This window comes from Anoplopoma fimbria, chromosome 6 (assembly GCF_027596085.1).
Source record: "Anoplopoma fimbria isolate UVic2021 breed Golden Eagle Sablefish chromosome 6, Afim_UVic_2022, whole genome shotgun sequence".
Taxonomy (NCBI): domain Eukaryota; kingdom Metazoa; phylum Chordata; class Actinopteri; order Perciformes; family Anoplopomatidae; genus Anoplopoma; species Anoplopoma fimbria.
The window spans coordinates 630,384-655,383 of NC_072454.1; the positions used below are offsets into that span (position 1 = coordinate 630,384).

General features: G+C 41.9%; 3 protein-coding genes across 3 annotated transcripts in view; all 3 read left to right on the forward strand.

The window, feature by feature from the left end:
• vsx1 (visual system homeobox 1 homolog, chx10-like) overlaps positions 1–2,664 on the forward strand; it is a 6,655-nt gene extending 3,991 nt beyond the window's left edge. The window contains 3 exon segments of the mRNA XM_054600706.1: positions 1,213–1,429; positions 2,347–2,438; positions 2,440–2,664. Of these exon segments, the coding sequence (XP_054456681.1) occupies positions 1,213–1,429; positions 2,347–2,438; positions 2,440–2,664 (534 nt within the window).
• Positions 2,665–5,553: 2,889 nt separating this feature from the next.
• On the forward strand, positions 5,554–9,317 carry LOC129091909 (zinc finger protein 253-like). Its single transcript, XM_054599593.1, has 5 exons — positions 5,554–5,752; positions 6,737–6,980; positions 7,199–7,257; positions 7,334–7,406; positions 7,483–9,317. Exons 1-5 carry the CDS (start codon positions 5,648–5,650, stop codon positions 8,667–8,669), a joined length of 1,668 nt encoding a protein of 555 aa, XP_054455568.1. The 5' UTR covers positions 5,554–5,647; the 3' UTR covers positions 8,670–9,317.
• Positions 9,318–11,050: 1,733 nt separating this feature from the next.
• The window catches only part of LOC129091912 (acetyl-coenzyme A synthetase 2-like, mitochondrial), a 17,225-nt gene continuing 3,275 nt past the window's right edge, over positions 11,051–25,000 (forward strand). Inside the window, 13 exon segments of the mRNA XM_054599597.1 lie at positions 11,051–11,207; positions 11,210–11,242; positions 11,245–11,355; positions 14,385–14,481; positions 15,327–15,526; positions 17,571–17,746; positions 18,398–18,550; positions 20,128–20,275; positions 21,258–21,395; positions 22,018–22,110; positions 23,463–23,575; positions 24,759–24,885; positions 24,984–25,000. The exon segment at positions 24,984–25,000 is cut by the window's right edge and continues 111 nt beyond it. Coding sequence (XP_054455572.1) covers positions 11,051–11,207; positions 11,210–11,242; positions 11,245–11,355; positions 14,385–14,481; positions 15,327–15,526; positions 17,571–17,746; positions 18,398–18,550; positions 20,128–20,275; positions 21,258–21,395; positions 22,018–22,110; positions 23,463–23,575; positions 24,759–24,885; positions 24,984–25,000 — 1,563 coding nt within the window.

Sequence of the window (25,000 nt, forward strand, 5' to 3'; positions counted from 1 at the left end):
AGGAAACAAACAACAAAGTGAATTTAAATATAATTCGTTTGATTCTCTATCCCAAACAAAAAGCCCCATGTCATATATATTACTTATGAGTTTCAGATAAAAGATTTAAAATATTAAATTATTAAATATTGAAAATTTTAATTATTAAATATTGAAAATTTTAATTATTAAATGAAAATTTTTTATTAAATTTTAAAAATTATTTTCACCAACTGAACCTTATTGATCCCATAAAGAAGCCCTGGTTGGTTCCTCTGTGGTTCTGAGCCCTGGTTGGTTCCTCTGTGGTTCTGAGCCCTGGTTGGTTCCTCTGTGGTTCTGTGGTTCTGAGCCCTCGTTGGTTCCTCTGTGGTTCTGAGCCCTGGTTGGTTCCTCTGTGGTTCTGAGCCCTCGTTGGTTCCTCTGTGGTTCTGAGCCCTGGTTGGTTCCTCTGTGGTTCTGAGCCCTGGTTGGTTCCTCTTGGTTTCCTCTGTGGTTCTGAGCCCTGGTTGGTTCCTCTGTGGTTCTGAGCCCTCGTTGGTTCCTCTGTGGTTCTGAGCCCTGGTTGGTTCCTCTGTGGTTCTGAGCCCTGGTTGGTTCCTCTGTGGTTCTGAGCCCTGGTTGGTTCCTCTGTGGTTCTGAGCCCTGGTTGGTTCCTCTGTGGTTCTGAGCCCTGGTTGGTTCCTCTGTGGTTCTGAGCCCTGGTTGGTTCCTCTGTGGTTCTGGTTGGTTCCTCTGTGGTTCTGAGCCCTGGTTGGTTCCTCTGTGGTTCTGAGCCCTGGTTGGTTCCTCTGTGGTTCTGAACCCTGGTTGGTTCCTCTGTGGTTCTGAGCCCTCTGGTGTGGTTCTGAGCCCCCTCTGTGGTTCTGGTTCCTCTGTGGTTCTGAACCCTGGTTGGTTCCTCTGTGGTTCTTGCCCTGGTTGGTTCCTCTGTGGTTTCCTCTGTGGTTCTGAGCCCTGGTTGGTTCCTCTGTGGTTCTGAACCCTGGTTGGTTCCTCTGTGGTTCTGAACCCTGGTTGGTTCCTCTGTGGTTCTGAACCGTCGTTGGTTCCTCTGTGGTTCTGAGTGGTTTCTGTTGGTTTCTGGTTCTGAGCCCTGGTTGGTTCCTCTGTGGTTCTGAGCCCTGGTTGGTTCCTCTGTGGTTCTGAGCCCTGGTTGGTTCCTCTGTGGTTCTGAGCCCTGGTTGGTTCCTCTGTGGTTCTGAGCCCTCGTTCTCTCCTCCGGTTCTCCAGGTCTGGTTCCAGAACCGGCGGGCCAAGTGGCGGAAGCGGGAGAAGTGCTGGGGCCGCAGCAGCGTGATGGCGGAGTACGGGCTGTACGGGGCCATGGTGAGGCACTCCATCCCGCTGCCAGAGTCCATCCTCAACTCCGCCAAGAACGGCATGATGGGCTCCTGCGCGCCCTGGCTGCTCGGTGAGCCGCGGTCAGTGCCCGCATCACACACACACAGTGCCACACACACACACACACACACACACACACACACACACACACACACACACACACACACACACACACACACACACTAATGTTTACAACACATTAATCTCAGTTTTCATGCACTAAATGCTTTACATCTTATTCTGAAAAAGACAATAATCCTATTATCATTTAAATCAATATGTAATATCTCGGAGTCTAACTGACTATAATGTTCTGAATACATGATGTCCACAGAATGCTCCTAAAATATGTATATATGAATATAAATAAGTAACTACATAACCAAATATTCTAAATCATATATATTCTAATAAAAAATATTTTTTGCAAAGAAATTTGCAGGCTTACAGCAGCATAGAGTAAAGTGCACACAAGAGACATAGTAGAGTATTATAAATAAGCAACAAAAACAGTAGAAAAACACAATAACTGAAATATAATATTTACAGACAGAAAAAAACTATTTTAACTATTATTGCACAGTGTTTTTATTGTCATGTGTCATGTGGATATATATATATATATATATATATATATATATATATATATATAGTTTAAATATATATAAATGTATATATTTATGTATATCAAACCAAATCTACTAAATCATCATTAAACATGAATTAAACAACTAAACTAAGAATATCAATGTTGTATTTCCTCTAAAATGACTATATTAGCTCGTTAGCTTTAGCATTGTGAGCATTTAGCTACAGTTAGCTGTAAGTAAAAGCTTTATTTGACACCAACACTGACTTGTTCTGTTTATTATTTCACCACAGCCATCAGCTTTCATGTTGTCATATACTTATCTATAAATCTATGACTTTATCTAAATATAAATAAATATATATATTGTAATTATGATGTTTGTGATTGGTGCAGACTGGACTGAATCTCTGTCTCCGTCTCCGTCCTCACAGGAATGCACAAGAAGTCTCTAGAAATAACCAAAAAGTGTCCCAGCCCTCGGGAGTCGGACTCAACTCGACCCGACGCGTTCTGCGACGCTTCGGGAGCGACGCGGCGGCGGCGAGGCTCGGGAGGAGCAGGAGGAGCTGCTGGAGATGGAGGATGAGGAGGAGGAGATGGAGGAGGAGGTGGCCATCGACCTGTCCAGCTCCTCCAAACAGCAGCAGCAGCAGGAGGAGGCCGGGAGCTCGATAAGGCCCGCCTCCTCGATAAGGCCCGCCTCCTCGCCGCGGCGGCAGAGCGGCAGCGAATCAGACGAGCGCAGCTGAAGGTCGGACGAGTGACGCGTGGTGACGCGTGGTGACGTGTGGCGCTTGCGGCCGGAGCACAGAGATCTGATTGGCTGTTCACTGAGAGAACAGCCAATGAGAGAACAGCCAATTAGAGAACAGCCAATGAGAGAACAGCCAATTAGAGAACAGCCAATGAGAGAACAGCCAATTAGAGAACAGCCAATTAGAGAGCAGCCAATTAGAGAGCAGCCAATTAGAGAACAGCCAATTAGAGAGCAGCCAATTAGAGAACAGCCAATGAGAGAACAGCCAATTAAAGAACAGCCAATTAGAGAACAGCCAATGAGAGAACAGCCAATTAGAGAACAGCCAATTAGAGAACAGCCACTACGTCTGTTAATAATATCATTTAAATGCTACTCTGGGTTAGCATGCTGAAGTGTTAGCCTTTAGCTAATGTTTGATTATGCTAACAAACATTGACTTGTAATGTAAAATTTAACATCAGACTCTCTGTGCTCCACGGAAACATGCTAACGTAACAACGACTCCAAGGACTGAGAGTTGACCTTTGACCTGTTTCAGGACGATGTACATGTCTCTGTCTGTGTATTTATTATTGTATTGTACTGAGAGTATGTTTTATATCTGTGTTTTTGGAAAATAAGAGGCTATTTAATGTTTTATTCCTTTGGTGTTTTATAGTTGCTGTCAAGCACTGACTGAAGCTCTGTGAATGAATGTAATTTAAATGTCATATTTTAAAAGGTTATTATTATTATTATTATTATTATCATTATTGTCATTAATATCATTTACATGTATGTACAGCAGCAGATTGGTGAATAAAAAACAAAGTATTTTTGGAATCAGGATGTTTTCATTACATTTAATTTCTGTAACGTGATTCTTCAGAATGAATGAGCGTTAATCATTACAATAATTATTATACACATCTCCGCTCCAGGTCCCCGGAAATCAGATTTTTCAGGAATTAAAAGATAGTTAGTGCAATAAACACAGAAATCTATTTGCATAGACATACTGATATTTGAAAAAACAACAACACATTGTTCTTGTGAGAATATCGCTGCCATGATAGTTTAGAAATGTTAAATGATCATTTCACGATTGTCAATTTCTTTTAAACATTTCTTTCTTTATTATTGACTTTATTGAGTCGTTTGTGAATTTGTATATAGTTATGGCGGACTGAGTCCACTATATACAGCGGGTAAAAGAAGTATTGAACACGTCATCATTCTTCTCAGTAAATATATTTCTAAAGGTGCTATTGACATGAAATGTTCACCAGATGTCGGTAACAACCCAAGTAATCCATACATACAAAGACAACCAAACAAATACGTTCAGAAATTAAGTTATGTGTAATAAAATGGAATGACACAGGGAAAAAGTATTGAACACGCTTACTGAAATGTATTTAATACTTGGTACAGAAGCCTTTGTTGGTAATGACAGCTTCAAGACGCCTCCTGTGGAGAAACTAGTGGCATGCATTGCTCAGGTGTGATTTTGACCCATTCTTCCACACAAACTCTATTTTCTTTCTCTGAAACCAATGGAGAGTTTCCTTGGCTGTGTGTTTGGGGTCATTGTCTTGCTGAAATGTCCACCCTCGTTTCATCTTCATCATCCTGCTAGATGGCAACAGATTTTTATCAAGAATGTCTCGGTACATTTTTCCATTCATCCTTCCTTCAATTATATGAAGTTTGCCAGTGTCGTATGCTGAAAAACAGCCCCACACCATGATGTTCCACCTCCAAACTTCACTGTTGGTCTGGTGTTTTTGGGGTGATGTGCAGTGCCATTTGACCTCCAAACATGGTGTGTATTATGGCATCCAAAGAGTTCCATGTTGGTCTCATCTGACCAGACTATATTCTCCCAGTATTTCACAGGCTTGTCTAAATGTTGTGCAGCAAACTTTAAACGAGCTTCAACATGCTTTTTCTTCAGCAATGGAGTCTTGCGTGGTGAGCGTGCATACAGGCCACGGCGGTTGATGCATTACTTATTGTTTTCTTTGAAACAATTGTACCTGCTGATTCCAGGTCTTTCTGAAGCTCTCCACTAGTGGTCCTTGGCTCTTGGACAACTCTTCTGATAATTCTTTTCACTCCTCTGTCAGAAATCTTGCGAGGAGCACCTGGTCCTGGCCGGTTTATGGTGAAATGATGTTCTTTCCACTTCCGGATTATGGCCCCAACAGTGCTCACTGGAACATTCAGAAGTTTAGAAATCCTTCTGGAACCAATGCCATCAGTATGTTCTGCAACAATAAGGTTGTGAAGGTCTTGAGAGAGCTCTTTGCTTTTACCCATCATGAGATGTTTCTTGTGTGACACCTTGGTAGTGAGACACCTTTTTATAGGCCATCAGTTGGGACTGAACCAGCTGATATTCATTTGCACTGACAAGGGGCAGGTTTGCTTTCTAATTACTGATAGATTTCAGCTGCTGTCTTGGCTTTCCATGCCTTTTTGCACCTCCCTTTCTTCATGTGTTCAATACTTTTTCCCTGTGTCATTCCATTTTATTACACATAACTTAATTTGTGAACTTATTTGTTTGGTTTTCTTTGTATGTATGGATTACTTGGGTTGTTACCGACATCTGGTAAAAATTCCATGTCAATAGCACCTTTAGAAATATATTTACTGAGAAAAATGGTGACGTGTTCAATACTTATTTTACCCGCTGTATCAGCACCAGAACAGTGGAATAACTATAAAGATATTACATCTTTTGATCTAGAAAAATAAAATGACTGTTTTAAAATCAGAACACTTGTTTTTATTCTTTTCTTAATGCTTGGTCTGGTTCACATGCAGAGGTCAGAGGTCATGTATGTCATGTATGCAGCAGGTGCTTTTAATTTGAAGGCCGTTAGCCGTTGGAGGAGACATCTACGTCACTTCCTCTACCCGCACTGTTGGCGCCGGACGTTGTTTAAGCTAAGCTAGTCGGCTGCTAAGTGCAGGAATTCTCAAATATGGCCGCTTTAACCACTTTTAAAGAAGAACTCCGGCTCATCGTGAGCGGCCTCGCCCGGGCGGTGCTAGCGGCGGCGGAGGAACCCCGGAACCCCGGAACCGAGGTGAGCTACGAGCGGCTAACGGCGGCTAACGGCTAGCCGTACGTCCCCAGGGACTTCCGGGGTAACAAACGGAGGCGTTTCATTGGCTGTCAGCAGGTCAGCAGGTTGACGTCACACAAGAGACTCTACAGAGTGTCACATAATGAACACCATCATAGAGGATAACACTTTAACAATATATATATATACATATATATATATATGTATATATATATATATAATATATATATTATAATATGTTATAACACTATAATAACAAATATATATATTATTATAACATGTTAACACTATAATAACAAATATATATATTTTATAACACTAACACTATAATAACAAATATATATATATGTTATAACACTATAATAACATATATATATATATTATTATAGTGTTATAATATATATATATTTGTTATTATAGTGTTAGTGTTATAAAATATATATATTTGTTATTATAGTGTTATAATGTTATAATATATGTTATTATAATGTTATAACATATATATATATATATATATATATATATACACTCATCTCACCGTTAATAGTGTTTTCAAGGTGAGATCAGCTATAGTTAATGATTAACTATAGTTAATGATTAACTATAGTTAATCTAATGATCTAAATAGTCCATCATAGAAGCTGATCTCACCTTGAAAACAATAAATAACAAGCGCTGCTGCATTAAATGCATTATTTTAGTGATGCAGTGAACTTTGACACATTACAAGCTGTGATTCATAACTTTATTAATAAGTGATGTTTCTCTCAGACACATGTAATGACTGTGATTTAACTGGACTCTATTTAAAGGTCCAATGTGCAGAATGTGACTCCTCGTGATTCATACAAAGGAGGAGGAGCCTCTCGTCGTCTTTCCTCTCACCTAGTAGCTAAACAGCATCACATACTCTAGATATCAGCATGGAGGTTATTATGAGAAGACTTGTTCGTGTGTTAAGTTTCAGTTCTTTTTGTTTCTCAGGAAAAACTCAGCACTCTGGTGAACAGTTTGTGTGTCGAAGCTGTGCATCAAATCCTGAAGATGGTTGAGCCTCGAGAAGACCTGAAGGATCCACCAGGATACCCAAAGGATCCACCAGGAGACCTGAAGGATCCACCAGGAGACCCGAAGGATCCACCAGGAGACCACAAGGATCCACAAGGAGACCTGAAGGATCCAGCTGAGTCTTACAGGAGCAGTGAATGTTTAAAGAAGAAGACAGAAGGTGAGTTGTTGTCTTGGTCCTTCAGTGTCCATGGTTCAGGAGGTTTTTACCACAGAGGTCTTCTTCTCTGATTAATAAAAGTTTCTCTGATAACTTAAGACGTCTGATGACTAAATCCTTCTTCTGGTCAAAATATAGAGTTATAGTTGTAGTTAATTATCAGTTATAATGTTAGTTATGATGATGATAATGTTTTAGTAATAATGGTAATGTTTCAGGTGGAGAAGGTGGAGGCGAGCGCCCCCTCACAGGACAGACCTACATCCTGGTTTACGGGGTCAGTGAGTGAAGATCCTCTCCACTCTGAACAGACTGAACAGACTGAACACCGCTGACTGTTTTCTGTTTTGTAGAGCGCTGCTGTCCACTCCAAGGGTCTGCTGCTGTCACTGCAGGGCCATGCTAATGCTAATGCTAATGCTAACGGTGGGTTTATCTGACTCCATTCATTCACACAATCGTAACATTTAAAAACATGAGTCACACTTCCTTTTGTTTGCAGGTGAAAACAGAACCTCCCCCCCTCCCCCGCAGAACGATGTCCCCGACCACGAGTATGCTCGTCCGCCGCCAGGCACCGCCTCGTCAGTGGAGGGCGGAGTCTCGGCAGCACGCGGCAGGAAACAGCGCTGTGGCGGGCGGCGGAGAAAGACCCCCGACGCGTCTCAGACGACAGAAAGTCCCTGCCGGTGTTCACGGTGCGGGATGCTGTTTCCAACCAGCCAGCGCCTCTCAGACCACCAGAGGAAGTCTCACCCCGTGTGCTCGGTGTGCGGGGCGGTGTTCGCTGGCGTCCTGAGACTCCGCGAGCACACCACCAAAGAGCACGGGCTGCTGCCCTACACCTGCGACTACTGCCCCAAGAGGTTCAACCACAAGGCTCACCGCGACCTGCACGTGAAGGCGCGGCACACCGGCGAGAAGACCTGCCACTGCGACGTCTGCGGGAAGGGCTACTCCGGCGCCAGCACGCTGAAGACACACCGGACCACGCACTTCGAGAAGACGTTCGTCTGCGACGTCTGCGGGAGGAGCTTCTACCACGGCGGCCACCTGACGCGACACAAGCTGGTGCACCGTGAGGTGCGTCCGTACCGCTGCTCCACCTGCGGGAAGGGCTTCACCCAGGCCGCCAACCTGCGCAGCCACCAGGCCGTGCACACGGGAGAGCGGGCGCTGTGCTCCGTCTGCGGCAAGAGCGTCCGCTGCCTGAAGAGCCACGTCCTCAGCAAGCACTCGCACGAGCTGCCCGCCGACGAGCTCACGGCCACGGACGCCGTCTTCACCTGCGAGGTGTGCGGCAAGAAGTTCCCCCACCCGTCGCAGTTTATGATCCACCAGAGGAGCCACACGGGGGAGAAACCGTTCCACTGCGACGTCTGCGGGAAGAGCTACAGCATGAAGCAGCAGCTGAGGGAGCACAGGTACACCCACACCGGAGAGAAACCCTACAGGTGCACCTTCTGCTCCAAGACCTTCAGCCTGGCCACCAGCTTCATGAGGCACCGCAGCATCCACAGCGGGGAGACACCCTACAGCTGCAGCGCCTGTGGGAAACACTTCCGCCTGCTCACCTTCCTGAAAGCTCACCTGCAGACCAAAGCTCACCTGAGGCAGACGCAGACGGTGACCTCTGACCTCACATCAGATTCGCTACACGGTCAAAAGTATGTGGACACCCCCATGTGAGATATAACATAAACATAACAATTGTATTTGGTGCAGTGTCCCTTTAACAGAGGAATGAACAGGATGAGATGATGTTTTTCTCTTCTAGCAGATCAACAATCAGCCATCAGGATCATTAAAGGTGATTAAATCTATTGTACACACACAAAGGTGGGATTAACTGTGGTATACATCCTTTAATCTAACCTCTGGTCTGCACAAAAGCACACAAACAGAGTGAGTGTCTCTGCTGGATTACAGGGACCAGCATCAATTATCATGTGATGGCAGTAAAGTGGGAATTATGAGCGATTATGCTGCAACAGATTAAAGTATCTGATGGAAACACGGCAGATCTGAGGTCAGAGGTCACTGAACAGCAGCAGCATAACAAACATCTGATCACAACTGTTTCATGTTTTTGTTATGACGTCAAATAATACGGCATAACAACTCATATTCATACTTCAGTTTGTGTTCAGAGTAAAAACACATGTGAATCTGAGGTCTGCAGGTGAGAAATGTGTATTTATTGTGTATTTAAAGTCACATGAACAACGCTCATTAAATTATTTATTTATTTATTATTTATGAATTCAATTAAATCGTTTTTTTTGTGATCATGGTTTTCAAAGATAACATGGTATGATTTATGAACAAACAATGTGAGAAGAAACCAGAAGAACACACTGAATGAATACATAAAGGAACAAGATCATTATAATCATTTAATAAAGATAATAGTAACAGCAGTAGAGGTACAAATACAACGTCACCAAATATGTTTTTGTCTACATGTCAAACTAAAAATAGTACAGTAAGAGTAGTAGTAGTAGTAGTAGTAACAATAGTAGTAGTATTAGTAGTAGTAGTAGTAGTAGTAATAGTAGTAGTAGTAGTAGTAGTAGTAGTAGTAGTAGTAGTAGTAATAGTAGTAGTATTAATAGTAGTAGTAGTAGTAATAGTAGTAGTATTAATAGTAGTAGTAACAATAGTAGTAATAGTATTATTATTAGTAGTAGTAGTAGTAGTAGTAGTAGTATTAATAGTAGTAGTAGTAGTAGTAGTAGTAGTAATAGTAGTATTATTATTAGTAGTAGTAGTAATAATAGTAGTAGTAGTAGAAGTCTTTTATTTATTATTCATATTTCAGAGTTTGAATAAACGTTCCTTCTGAAACAACATCCTGCTGAGCCTCAACATAAAGCAGGAAGAAGCTGAAGAAGTGAAGCTGTCCAATCGGAGAGCTGATCACAGATCTATAACAACTCACCAGAGAGGAAGTGTGATCAATGCACCAGAGGAGAGGATTGATCCAGGTAGACCACACAGATGTACTCAAACCTGTCGCTGACGGCCAACTAGATCAATACATCATCATCATCATCATCATCATCATCATCATCATCACCATCAATACATCATCATCATCATCATCACCATCATCATCATCATCATCATCATCATCATCATCGGAACACGACCAAAAGTGATCTCAAACACAAAGAGGAATATTAGTTCATAAGGATCAGGACTATTAATGTAGACATTGATTCAACCAAAAGTGATCTCAAACACAAAGAGGAATATTAGTTCAGGTAATAATTCAATAATAATAAATAATACATACAAATGATAATAACAATAATAGTAATAATAACAATAACAACAAAAGTAGTAATAATCAAAGTATTAATAATAATAGTAATAATAACACTAGTTATAATAACAATAACAATAATAATGATAATAGTAATGAAAATAATAATAGTAATAATAACACTAGTTATAATAACAATAATAATAATGATAATAGTAATAATAATAGTAATGAAAATAATAACAATGCTAAGAATATTATTAAACTACTACTAATAATAATAATCATAAAAGGTAACGATAAAACCTATTCTGGTAAATAAAAATGACACCAACTAGATATAGAAACTGACAAAATGATCAAAATTGTAAAAATAATTAAACAAATAATAATAAATAAAATTCTATTTTCAAACCAATAATAACAGTAACTTAAGCTGTTCTGACTCCTTCATCTGAGAGAACACGGCCTTTTATTGGTTCTGACGGTCACGTGACCTGAACCAGCAGACACCTGAGCGCACCTGAGGAGACACAGACACACCTGAGACACAGACACACTGAGGAGACTGAGACACACCTGAGGAGGAGACACACCTGAGACACAGACACACCTGAGACACAGACACACCTGAGACACAGACACACCTGAGACACAGAGGAGACACCAGACGCACCTGAGTGAGACACAGAGGAGACTCAGACTCACCTGAGGAGACACAGTGAGGAGACTCAGTGAGACTCAGACTCACCTGAGGAGACTCAGTGAGACTCAGACTCCCTCCTGTCCGCAGCTGCTGAACATGTCTGCTCAGAGCAGCAGGGGTACCGGACTGTTCCGGACCCTCCTGAGCCGCTCCAGAGCCCCGGGACCGGGTCGGTACCGGTGTGTGTCCTCCGCGCTCCCCCCGCCGGGCACCTGGAGCTCGCAGCTGTCGCGGATGTCGCACCGGGACCTGTACGGCTCTCCCTCACGGACCCGGATCAGTTCTGGGGTCTGCCGCCGCGGACCGGCTCCGCTGGGTGAAACCGTTTGACCGGGTCCGGGACTGCGACCTCAGCACCGGGAGGATCAGATGGTTCCTGGGAGGGAAGCTCAACGTGTCCGGTGAGAAACGGCCTTCTGACCCGGTGGTTCATATTCATCAATGATCAATAATCTATAATCAATAATCTATCAATGATCAATAATCTATAATCTATGATCAATAATCAATAATATAATCAATAATCTATAATCAATAATCTATAATCTATAATCAATAATCTATAATCAACGATCCTGCTGCTCAACAAGTGGTTCCACTGATCACTTCTGTCAAACTTCTCTAAGAAGTCAAAGTGACATGAGCTTGAAGTAAAGTACACAGGAAGAAGTACTCACAATACTTACTGCTGTAAAAGTACCACAATGTACTCTGTTTCAAGTAACAGTACTAATACCACACTGTAGAAATACTATACTACAACTATACTACAATTAGAAGTACTAATACCACACTGTAGAAATACTACACTAATACCACACTGTAGAAATACTACACTACAAGTAACAGTACTAATACCACACTGTAGAAATACTATACTACTAGAAGTACTAATACCACACTGTAGAAATACTATACTACAAGTAGAAGTACTAATACCACACTGTAGAAATACTACACTACAAGTAGAAGTACTAATACCACACTGTAGAAATACTATACTACAAGTAGAAGTACACACTGTAGAAATACTATACTACAAGTAGAAGTACTAATACCACACTGTAGAAATACTATACTACAAGTAGAAGGAGTAGAAGTACTAATACCACACTGTAGAAATACTATACTACAAGTAGAAGTACTAAAGTAGAAGTACTAATACTCACACTACTGTAGAAATATACTACAAGTAGAAGTACTAATACCACACTGTAGATACTATTACAAGTAGAAGTACTACTACAAGTAAAGTACTAATACCACACTGTAGAAATACTCCAATACTAGAAGTACTAATACCACACTGTAGTACTAATACCACACTGTAGAAATACTACACTACAAGTAGAAGTACTACAAGTAGAAGTACTAATACCACACTGTAGAAATACTATACTACAAGTAGAAGTACTAATACCACACTGTAGAAATACTATACTACAAGTAGAAGTACTAATACCACACTGTAGAAATACTATACTACAAGTAAAAGTACTAATACCACACAATACTAGTAGAAGTACTAATACCACACTGTAGAAATACTATACTACAAGTAGAAGTACTAATACCACACTGTAGAAATACTATACAAGTAGAAGTACTAAGTAGAAATACTATACTACAAGTAGAAGAGTACTAATACCACACTGGTACTAATACCACACTGTAGAAATACTATACTACAAGTAGAAGTACTAATACCACACTGTAGAAATACTGGTACTACAAGTAGAAGTACTAATACCACACTGTAGAAATACTATACTAAAGTACTAATACCACACTGTGGAAATACTATACATCAATAATCAATAATCTATAATACATAATAGTACTAATCACACTATAAAATACTATAAATACTAATACAATACTACAAGTAGACAGTACTAATACCACACTGTAGAAATACTATACTACAATAATACTAATACCACAATAGAAATACTATACTACAAGTAGAAGTACTAATACCACACTGTAGAAATACTATACTACAAGTAGAAGTACTAATACCACACTGTAGAAATACTATACTACAAGTAGAAGTACTAATAATAGAAATACTAATACAAGGAAGTACTAATACTAACACTGTAGAAATATACTACAAGTAGAAGTACTCATCAATACACACTGTAGAAGTACTCCACTGATCACTTCTGTAGAAATACTCTACTACAAGTAAAGTACTAATACCACACTGAAGAAGAAATACTATACTACAAGTAGAAGTACTAATACCACACTGTAGAAATACTATACTACAAGTAGAAGTACTAAAGTACTAATACCACACTGAAATACTATACTACAAGTAGAAGTACTAATAGACTAATACCACACTGTAGAAAGTACTACAAGTAGAAGTACTAACCACACTGTAGAAATATACTACAAGTAGAAGTACTACAAGTAGAAATACTATACTACAAGTAGAAGTACTAATACCACACTGTAGAAATACTATACTACAAGTAACAGTACTAATACCACACTGTAGAAATACTATACTACAAGTAGAAGTACTAATACCACACTGTAGAAATACTATACTACAAGTAGAAGTACTAATACCACACTGTAGAAATAGATGGTAGAGACAGTAAATAGAAACAGTCAGTATATAATAACAGTCACTTAATAGAGTCAGTCCACAGAAACAGTCGGTAAGCAGAGGCCGTCTCCACAGAGCGTGTCGTGTCTTTATCCCCGTTCTGTTGTTGTTCTGTCTCTGATAGTAATCCCGTTATATTCCAATCAGCTGGATGATTTGTTTGGTATCAGAGCAGAAACAGCAGGATTTCTCTCCGGTTACATAAATGATGTTGCTGAAGCTGCTGCATGAGACACAAACAGGATCTTCAGCCTTAAACCCATTTTAGGATTCATTTTCAATCACTGGATAACTGAAGACAGTTTGTGTTTATGGTAGCCTACTTTTCAACACCACATATACTGTATCAAATATAATAATAAGATATCAGGGATTTTACTGCACAACACAGGGAAGAACAGGGTCTGGTGACTGTTGTTCACCTGTGATTTACTGACTGAAGCATCATTTCATTCTGACCAGCAGTCTCTCAACGAGACAAAAGCAAACACTTTTATAAAATGTGGACATATTTTAGAGCCCAGATCTCAAATGACTCATTTTCCCCCAACCAACAGTCCAAAAACATAAATAAATAGATAGATATATCGAACTGACAAAAATAGCAAATAAAGAAAAAGCCTTTCACATTTTGGCTTAGTTCTCCTACATGCTTACACACGAGAGAAGTTTCAGTTAGTTGCAATCTTTAACCTCACCGCTAGTTGCCGCCAAAAACCACGCACTGGTCCTTTAAGTTGAACGTTGACAAGGTGCTCTACACCAAACACTTTAAGTCTGATGATTATATGTTCATGTATGTTTCAGTGAACTGTCTGGATGTCCATGTGGATAAACATCCCGACCGAGTGGCTCTGATATGGGAGCGAGACGAACCTGGCACTGAGGTGAAGGTCACCTACAGGTATGAACATCCCCTTCAACCCTTGGGTGTCCACCTTTTGGAAAAAATATGTATGCAAGCCAATGTTAAGAAATTAATATTTTTTAAATCTCTTGTTGTTTTTTCTTACATTGTTAAGTATTCTGAATATTTTTGAACCGGAAAGGGAGGGACTTTACCTCTCTAGTTAGCTGTATCCTCCCTCTATGCAGATGATACTGATCTTTATTTTTTCAACATACTATGTTGTCCTATAGTTAACTGTATCCTCCCTTAATGCAGAGGACTCTGATCTTTATCTTATCATCATAGTGCGTTGTCCATTATCTCAGACCATAAATATAAATGAATGTTTTGTCTTACAGACATATATTCAGCTTGTAAAGTTTTAACAGTCACACAAGTTGGGCAATGAATAACTACAATTGCAGATGACAATAAGGATGAAGAAACGTCACAGTGATATGAGTTATGTTACACAATATGTCTGAATACAAGTGATGTTGCTTTCCCTGAGGTTACTTCCTATTTTTCCCCGTAAAATGTATTTTTAAGGAGATTGTCCTTTACTGATGTGATAGTCCAATGACAGAGGATGTTGTATGTTTGAACTGAATGTGAAGAAGTTGCTGCTCTCTCATTAAGTTTTACATTAAAAAGAAACTCAAATTATAGCTGGCTTCTACTGTTTCTTTTTTTGTGGCTGTTTCCTTGTATTTGAGGGGACAGCTTGAGTTGCAATCTTGGCTTTGAGTAATTGAGTAAGAGTTATGAATTTTATTTTCATGCAATACATTTGCCCTTGGGGGACGATAAAGATATCATAATCATCTCCATCAGCCCCAGTGTCCTACTGTCTCCATCAGAGAGCTGCTGGAGACAACATGCCGTCTCGCCAACACCCTCAAGAGCCATGGGATCCAAAAGGGGGACAGGGTTGCCATTTACATGCCCGTGTCACCGCTGGCGGTGGCGGCCATGTTGGCGTGTGCCCGTATTGGTGCAGTGCACACTGTGGTGTTTGCTGGCTTCAGCTCAGAGGCTCTGGCAGGGAGGATCCAGGATGGTGAGTCTCTTTGTACAAACCTTCATCATGACCGAGGTTTCATATTCAGGCAGTTTATTTGGGCAGCAACTAGTGGACGTTAGAGGAGCTACAGACTCAGTCAGAGACTAGCTGGTGAACATAGTGGAGCATTTAGCAGCTAAAGAGACAGATATTTCCCTCAGGAGGTGGTGGAGACCAAAAACAGAGCTAAAAGAGAGGGAATATTGGACTTCCATTCATCAGGTGTCACAAACACAAAGACTCCGATGGACCTGTCCATCAAACCACCATTTTAGTCCAGATTGTAATATCTCAACAACTATTTATTACAGACATTCATGTTCCTCTGATGATTCATCCTACTGACCTTGTTGATCCCGTAACTTTTCCCTAAACGCCACCATGAGGTTATTGTTTGTAGATATGAGTTTATCTCACATCTTTTGGATCGATGGTCTCGATGTTTCTCTGGTTTATGACCAAATGACAATAAAAATCCTGTGCAATACATTACACATTACACTGTGCAATAATAGTTAAAATAGTTTTTTTTGTTTTTTCTCTGTCTGTAAATATAATATTTCAGTTACTGTTGTTTTTCTTATTGCTTATTTATAATACTGTTTTATTTTATTTTTCATTTTTTATCTTGTCTTCTTCTACTATGTCTCTTGTGTGCACTTTACTCTCTGCTGTTGTAAGCCTGCACATTTCCGCTGCGGGACTAATAAAGGATTATCTTATCTTAAATACCTTCGAAACTAATGAAGTTCCATCAGCCTCACCTGTACTCTATGTTTAATGCTAAATAGCTATGGTTAGCATGCTAACACGCTAAACTGAGCTGGTGGTAAACAATATACCATCATCATTCTCATTGTCATCGTGAGCATTTTAGGCCTGCAAATGTAGCTACAGCTTTTGAGTGACTGTCATTTGCAATCTTCACATTGTGAGTTTTTAAAGCTGGTTTGAATAGTTTGTCAAAATTCTTACCTTAAATTAAAATGTTGGGGAACGCTTTTAAGCAGAATTTAGGTCATTGTGTACAGTGACAAAAATGTGCAAAAACATATTTTAGCGGTTTAAATTAATATAGAAAATGTGTAAAAAGAAAACTAGTTGTGAGTCAAGCATCTCTTAGGGTCACTGTGGTCATTCCTGACCTCAGTAGGTCTGTAATCTGTTCTGAATGTCAAGTAGTAGTAGTATCAAAGCAGGTGACCATGAACTTGGAAAAGTGTTTTCAGTCAGACGGCTTCTCATTTCTTCAGCGGCAGCATGAAGGTCAAGCCGCCCCCCTGAGGGGAGGAGCCTTCAGTGAGGCTCATTCCAGCCTCCACAGATACAGACGCTGCTGCAGCCATCAGTAGTTCATGGCAGATCTCTGGAGGTCAGACACGCTGCTCAAGGACTTGTGTGTTTTGGAAACAGTTGCTGCCTTCAAACCCAAACAAGACATTCCCATGGCTGGCTGAACAGCAGGAGAAGCAGAGCATGCTGGGAGTGTAGCTGAGTGTATGTGCAGCAGAGTATGTGAGATAAAGTACAGTTTAAAGGCTTCACTGTATTACAGCCTCTACATGAACAACAACCCGACTATTTAATATTCATTTAGTCATGTATCTGTCTGAACAGTCTGAACAGGCTGAAGGAGAAGGATTTGGTTCTCAGACAGGTGAAACATGTTCTGGAGCCAAGAAGACGAGTCACTCAGCTCAAGCCTGAACTCGTCATTCAGCATTTTAAATATCAGCAGAGGAAACGATAAAACCATAGTCACAACTCATCAGTGGCCCTGGGCTTCAAATTGTGACGCTCTAGGAGCCCCTCTTATGTCACTTTTTGTCCTTTCAAAATAAACTTTGTGTTCACAGCCCAGTGTACTTAACCAGCTGTGTGTTGTGTTCACAGCCCAGTGTTATTAACCAGCTGTGTGTTGTGTTCACAGCCCAGTGTTATTAACCAGCTGTGTGTTGTGTTCACAGCCCAGTGTTATTAACCAGCTGTGTGTTGTGTTCACAGCCCAGTGTTATTAACCAGCTGTGTGTTGTGTTCACAGCCCAGTGTAAAGCTGTGGTCACCTTTAATCAAGGTGTGAGGGGCGGACGTCTCATTGACCTGAAGGCTACAGTGGACGCAGCAGTGAAGAGCTGTCCAACTGTCCAACATGTGTTTGTCGCTCAGAGGACAGAAAACCGTGCTGTGATGGGACAGCTGGACGTCCCACTGGAGGAGGTGAGACCCTTCATCAACACACCTGATCAACACACCTGATCAACACACCTGATCAATACACCTGATCAACACACCTGATCAACACACCTGATCAACACACCTGATCAACACACCTGATCGTTGGATGATACCAGACTGATTGATCATGTTGGACATGATTGATTAGGTTGCTGTATCAGATGTGACATAAACACTGTAAGAAATAACAATTATCTTTTTAGTAAGTTGTAGTAGTAGTAGCAGAAAAAAAGTATTACTATCAGTAGTAGTAGCAGTATCAGGAGTTGGTGGCAGTAGTGGCAATAGTACTAGTAATATAAGTAGAAGTATCAGTAGTGGCAGTAGTAGTAGTACAAAGACATATCCTGTCTTCCAGGTGATGTCCTCTAAGTCTCCCTTCTGTCATGCAGTAGCAGTAGTAGTACTACTACTAGTACTACTACTAGTACTACTACTAGTACTAGTAGTAGTACTAGTAGTAGTATTATTATTATTATTAGTAGTAGTAGTAGTAGTAGTAGTAGTAGTAGTAGTAGTATCAGTAGTAGTACTAGTACTACTACTACTAGTAGTACTAGTAGTAGTAGTAGTAGTATCAGTAGTACTAGTAGTAGTACTAGTAGTAGTACAGTTACCTGTGGTGTCTTCCAGGCGATGTCCTCTCAGTCTCCGGTCTGTCCTGCGGAGCCTCTGGACAGTGAGGATCTTCTGTTTCTTCTCTACACATCAGGAAGTACGGGGAAACCTAAAGGCATCGTTCACACACAGGCTGGTTACCTGTTGTTCAGCTCACTCACTCACCAGGTGCTCACTCACACCTCCCCTCCTTCTGTCCTTCCTTACCCACTCGTCTCCTTTCATACCTCCTTCCTTTGCCACCTTCTTTTTAAACCTCCCTTTTCTTTCTTACTTAATCATCTCCTAATGGATCTCCTTCTCTCCTTCCCTACCTCCTGGTTATCTACTTTGTTACCTCCTTTAGTCCTTCCTCATCTCCTATTCTTCCTCCTTACCTCCTTCATTCCTCTTCTGTCTACTTTATTTCATCTCCTAGTCTTTCCATACCTCCTCATCTCCTTTGCTCTCCCTTCATATAATCTTCCTTCCTTCCCTACCTCCTTCAGACCAATGGGAAACATTTCAATATTTAAACATGTATTTGTTTGTTGTGAATGAACCTCGGCCTCCACGACATGAACTCTTTACAGACGAGCAGGTCGTTGTGATTCTGGCCCAGTTAAGGTTTTAATGAGGACATGAAGACAAAGGAGGGCAGTTACACAACAGGGCAAACAGGAGCACTGCTGTTTGTGAGGAGGAGGAGGAGGAGGAGGAGGAGGAGGAGGAGGAGGAGGAGGAGGAGGAGGAGGAAGAAGCAGCCGCCTCTAGCTTTAAATTAGCTTTTTTTTTTTCTGAACGACAAGCAGAAACATCTGCCTTCTGTGTGTGTGTGTGTGTGTGTGTGTGTGTGTGTGTGTGTGTGTGTGTGTGTGTGTGTGTAGGGATTGACGTGATGTTTATGATGATAATTGAATAAAAACATAAACCTAACCTAATCCCCCCATCATCATCATCATCATCATCATCATCATCATCATCATCACTGTCCAAACATTTATCAGTGCTAATTTCTAAAGCAGCTTAGCAGCTCAGGGTTTTTCTTTTTGGCTCGTTGTTTGTTTGGATGAAACAAGAGAACAAAAGCTGCTTTATCTGAAAAAGACAAGGAGGGCTGGGTCCACGCCAGGGCGAGAGACACTGACACAGACTGAGAGAGAGAGAGACAGAGAGACAGGAAGACATGTAGGACTTCATGTTCTGTCATAAAGGACTTCCTGTCATAGGGGACTTCCTGTCTTAGGGGACTTCCTGTCATGGGGGACTTCCTGTCTTAGGGGACTTCCTGTCATAGGGGACTTCCTGTCTTAGGGGACTTCCTGTCATGGGGGACTTCCTGTCTATGGGGGACTTCCTGTCATGGGGGACTTCCTGTCATGGGGGACTTCCTGTCATGGGGGACCTCCTTTGCATGCTGGGATGTGTTGTTAGCAGCTGGCTGGAGAATGAATGGGGGTCTGACCTGGACCAGCTTCTGGATGTCTGGACAGCTTCTCCAGGACCCGCCCCCTGACAAATCTGTCCAATGAGAGGAGAGAACGCTGTCACCTGACTGTACCGATGCATTCTGGTTCTTTTTGTAACAGACTGCATTCTGTAAAGGAGACACCCAGTAAACTAAGAACAAACAAAGGAAAAGTTCTGACGGAAAATGTTTGGCAATGCCATGTCTGTTTCACAAAGACTGTGGGATGCTGGGAAATGTAGTTTAGCAGAAACAGGCAGCAGCTGTCAGAGTGAAGTGACCCTTTGTGTCTCCTCAGTACGTGTTCGACCACCAGGACGGCGACGTGTTCGGCTGCGTGGCCGACGTCGGCTGGATAACGGGACACAGCTACGTGGTGTACGGCCCGCTGTGCAACGGAGCCACCACCGTCCTGTTCGAGAGCACACCGGTCTACCCAGACCCAGGTGAGGTCCAGCTGATGGGAGACGAGGACAACGTTCCTCTGATGTCCACTTCAGGCTCCAACCGGTCTGGTCTTTGTAGATAATATCGTTCATGACTCACCTGAGAAAATCAGAACAAATCAACAAAATCTGTAAAAATCAACAAATTCAGTACAAGAAATATGTCACCAGTGCCGATGCAAAGAGAACTAAATGTAGAACCTGGTTCTGGTTCCTCTGGACGGGCTGAAGGTTCCGGTCTGCTGTAAGATGGTTTCTCTGTTTTAAGAAAAGCTTCTGCTCCTCAGATAAAACGATAAAACCTAGTTCTTACCTCCTGCTTTATCTGTTGGGAACATAAAAGCTCTTTATGATGAGATGGAACCACCGTCCAGGCTCGTTTGAATCTTTGCTCTCTGTGGGTCAGGTGTGTTCAGGTGAGGTGAGTCTGCTGGTTACTCATTAATGACCTTTATGTCTCTTTATCACCTCCAGTGGCCTCGTTATCTCTCCTACTTTATGGTCTCTGAGGGATGTGTCCTTTAGTCTGTGTCGTGGGCTTGACCTTTGACCTGTCTGTTGTTGGTTGACTTAAGAAGTTTGAATAATAATAAATATTAACTCTGAATAAATGAGCACAAACTAGAAGGACTAGTCTCCTCCTCTGGTGGTCACTGGTAGCTGTGTCAGCTTTATTTCATCAGACAGCCAGGAGCATGCTGGGTAGTGGAGTAGATTCAGGTCCTCGCTGGGTTAGCTGCTTTAGCTAGGTTAGCTTGGTTAGCTTGTTTAGCTGGGATAGCTAGACCGTGAGTGTTTTCTGTCATGTGACACAATAATAAACACGAATAGATCAAATAAAAACAGATAATGAAATTAAATTCATGTATATGAACCACCGTAACCATAGAGATTTGAGTCTGTCTCTGTCTTATTCATCGTCTGTCTCTCCCTGTCTCTCTCTGTCTCTCTCTCTCTCTCCCCCCCCCCTGTCTGTCTTCAGGTAGGTACTGGGAGATGGTCCAGCGTCTGAGGATCTCTCAGTTCTACGGAGCTCCGACGGCTCTCCGTCTGCTGCTGAAGTACGATGAGAGCTTTGTGAAGAAGTACGACCGCTCGTCTCTGAGGACGCTGGGATCAGGTACACCATCACATACTCTACTGAAGATACTCCATCACAAGTTAAAGTCTCTGAGCGTAGATATAAACGTCTCATCCTGAGGAAGCCGAAGGTGATTATACTGTTATATGTTATATTGTGCCAACAGATCACTCAAACCATACGCACTGTTCCTTTAAGTAAAGACACTGAAGTACTAGCATCAAGTTGTACTTAAAGTATCAAAAGTTAAAGTACTCCTGAAGTATGGCCCCTTCAGTGCTTCACTACTGGAGCCTAGTAAAAAATGATAGTAAATATATGAGATATACTTCAGTCTGTCGAGGTGATACATGTAGAGCAGCAAAGGAACAATACATATATAAATATAAATATAGTTCGACATAAATATAAATACAAATATAGTTAAATATAAATATAGTTAAATATAAATACAAATATAGTTAAGTATAAATATAAACATAGTAAACCACATAGATCAAAATCCAGTCTATTGATAAGAAACTCCAAAGATATTAACCCTGTGTGTGTGTGTGTGTGTGTGTGTGTGTGTGTGTGTGTGTGTGTGTGTGTGTGTGTGTGTGTGTGTGTGTGTGTGTGTGTGTGTGTGTGTGTGTGTGTGTGTGTGTGTGTGTGTGTGTAGTGGGAGAGCCCATTAACCATGAAGCCTGGCACTGGTTCCACAGTGTGGTTGGAGACGGACGGTGCCCTCTAGTGGACACCTGGTGGCAGACAGGTGAGACACATTACACGTCCTGATTAATACGTTTAAATAAATCAATTGATCGATCTGATTGATAATAATCAATACAATGACAGTGAATGTGTTTTTTGTGTCATTTGAACCATTTATTCATCCTTTCATTTCTATTTTTAAGTTTTGATCTATTTGTTCTCATGAATCCTGTTTATTATTTTTATATTTAATCATTTCCGTCCCATGTAATGTTGTTTTCTACAAATGAAACTGATTTACTTTACATTGAGTAAGTTGAGTCGCTTTATTAATAACTCACATTCAGAAAGGTTCAGCTTCATACAAACGTCCTCGAGTGGATTCACTCTGATAACACAGGAAGTAAATCACACGCTCAACTAGACACACTGGTGCTTCAGGCCTGTGAGGAGGAAGAGGCCAGAGTCTTCCTCACAGAAATAAATCAGTCATGTGATCTCTGACCCATATAACGAAGAGTCACTTCAAACCATGGAGACGAGGAAGACCTGCAGAGGAAGACCTGAGGAAGACCTGAGGAAGACCTGCAGAGGAAGAGGAAGACCTGAGGAAGACCTGCAGAGGAAGACCTGGTGATGAAAGCACCAACATGTCACAGCGCCACCTAAAGGTGGATTTGAACCAGAAGAGGCACAACAGCTTCCTTAAACTTGGTGAGATACGGGAAAAAAAGCTGTGAGAGCCCTGTGGAAGAGGAAGAGGAAGAGGAAGAGGAAGAGGAGATCTGCTCTGTTTGTGTCTGATTCTCTCTTCACTGAAGCTTTCAGCCTAATTTGAGCGATTAGCAGCAGAACATCTGCAGCTCTGCAGAAAATGAATTAAGATCAAATCCTCAACACCCCCCAGGACAAGACAGGATCACTGACAGAGAGTGTGTGTGTGTGTGTGTGTGTGTGTGTGTGTGTGTGTGTGTGTGTGTGTGTGTGTGTGACCTAATTCCTCGACAATCGCCACCCAGTCAGTGTGTGTTGCTTTTAAATCAGACTTTAAACTCTCTGCCAGCTGCTGCTTTCTCTTAAAGGAGGAAAATCCCCAATAAATTAAGAAATTACAGGAAATTAAAGCTGCGTGTAGAAGCAACATGTGAGGCCCTCCAGTGGCCGACAGAGGAACTGCTGTTTATATATTATGTACAATACTATATGAATGTTTGAGGTCACCTGTAGATCAGAAGAACAGACTCGTTCATATGGTAGCTGCCTCTAGAGGGCGCTAACAGGACCCGTAGATTTACTATCAAAAGCAACAGTTTGTTTATTATCCAGTGTTTGTTTGCTGAATAAAACCCAGCTGCACTCAAACGCCTCATGAAGAGTGATGAAGAGTAACGGTTCTTCGTGGTGTTGCCGTAGAAACCGGTGGAGTCTGCATCGCCCCGCGTCCTTCAGAGGAAGGAGCCGCCATCGTACCGGCGATGGCCATGAGGCCGTTCTTTGGCATCCAGCCAGACCTGATGGGGGAGAAGGTGACACACACACACACACACACACACACACACACACACACACACACACACACACACACACACACACTCGGTTGTTACCGTTGGACCGAGCCAGGCTAGCTGTTCCCCCCTGTTTACAGTCTTTATGCTAAGCTAAGCTAACCGGCTGAAGCTTCATATAGACATGAGAGTGTGTGAACTTCACCTTTAAGTTATCCATCAGACGGAGATCTTCACTGTATTCATATATAGGGATATGTTTTCACATGAGTACTGACCTCTGATGGATGACGAGGTGGAATAAGAGTGAAAGTGAACGTGTGTCTGACTTGATTCGAGGAGTTTGTGATCTCCTGTCAATCTGGGCGTCTGGTTGACCCCTGGTGACCTTTAGAGGTCAGTGACACCCTCCCTCTGTGTAATCCATCGGAACAGAAGCAGCATCTGTTTGCTTTGATTAACAGACTCTCAGATTCATTATCCGCTAAAGGAGCGTAATCTGCAGACGCTCGAGGTTCTCATCAGCGCCGCCGGTCACTGACCGCAGATCAGATCAGATCAGATCGCCTCCTTCTCTCTCTCCTCATCCTGGGAGGAGGTCAAGGTAATTTCACTCCTCATCCTGGGAGGAGGTCGAGGTCTCTCTCTCCTCATCCTGGGAGGAGGTCGAGGTCTCTCTCTCAGATTATCCATTATGTTCATAAAACACGTTTGGTTGGTTTCTTCTCCTGAGAGATCCGTGACTCGTGACGTAGTACTTCATGTGTACTCTGTGTAGTTAGTGTGTACTCGTGTAGTTAGTGTGTAGTTAGTGTGTACTCTGTGTAGTGAGTGTGTACTCTGTGTAGTTAGTGTGTACTCTGTGTAGTTAGTGTGTACTCGTGTAGTTAGTGTGTACTCTGTGTAGTTAGTGTGTACTCTGTGTAGTTAGTGTGTACTCTGTGTAGTGAGTGTCTGTGTAGTTAGTGTGTACTCGTGTAGTTAGTGTGTACTCTGTGTAGTTAGTGTGTACTCTGTGTAGTTAGTGTGTACTCTGTGTAGTTAGTGTGTACTCTGTGTAGTTAGTGTGTACTCGTGTAGTGAGTGTGTACTCTGTGTAGTTAGTGTGTACTCTGTGTAGTGAGTGTGTACTCTGTGTAGTGAGTGTGTACTCTGTGTAGTGAGTGTGTACTCTGTGTAGTGAGTGTGTACTCTGTGTTCTCAGGGTGAACCTCTGTCCGGTGGCGGAGTGGGAGGAGCTCTGGTTATCGGCCAACCGTGGCCCGGTATGGCCCGCAGCATCTACGGAGACCACGGGCGGTTCATCGAGGCCTATTTCAAACCGTACCCAGGTCAGTTATCACTTTATATGTATTCACATATATAACAGATCTCCACGTTTCATATCTGAGGTCATCGTCTCAGTCTGGGCCGGTGTTTGTTCGGTCAGGTTATTTTTTCACCGGT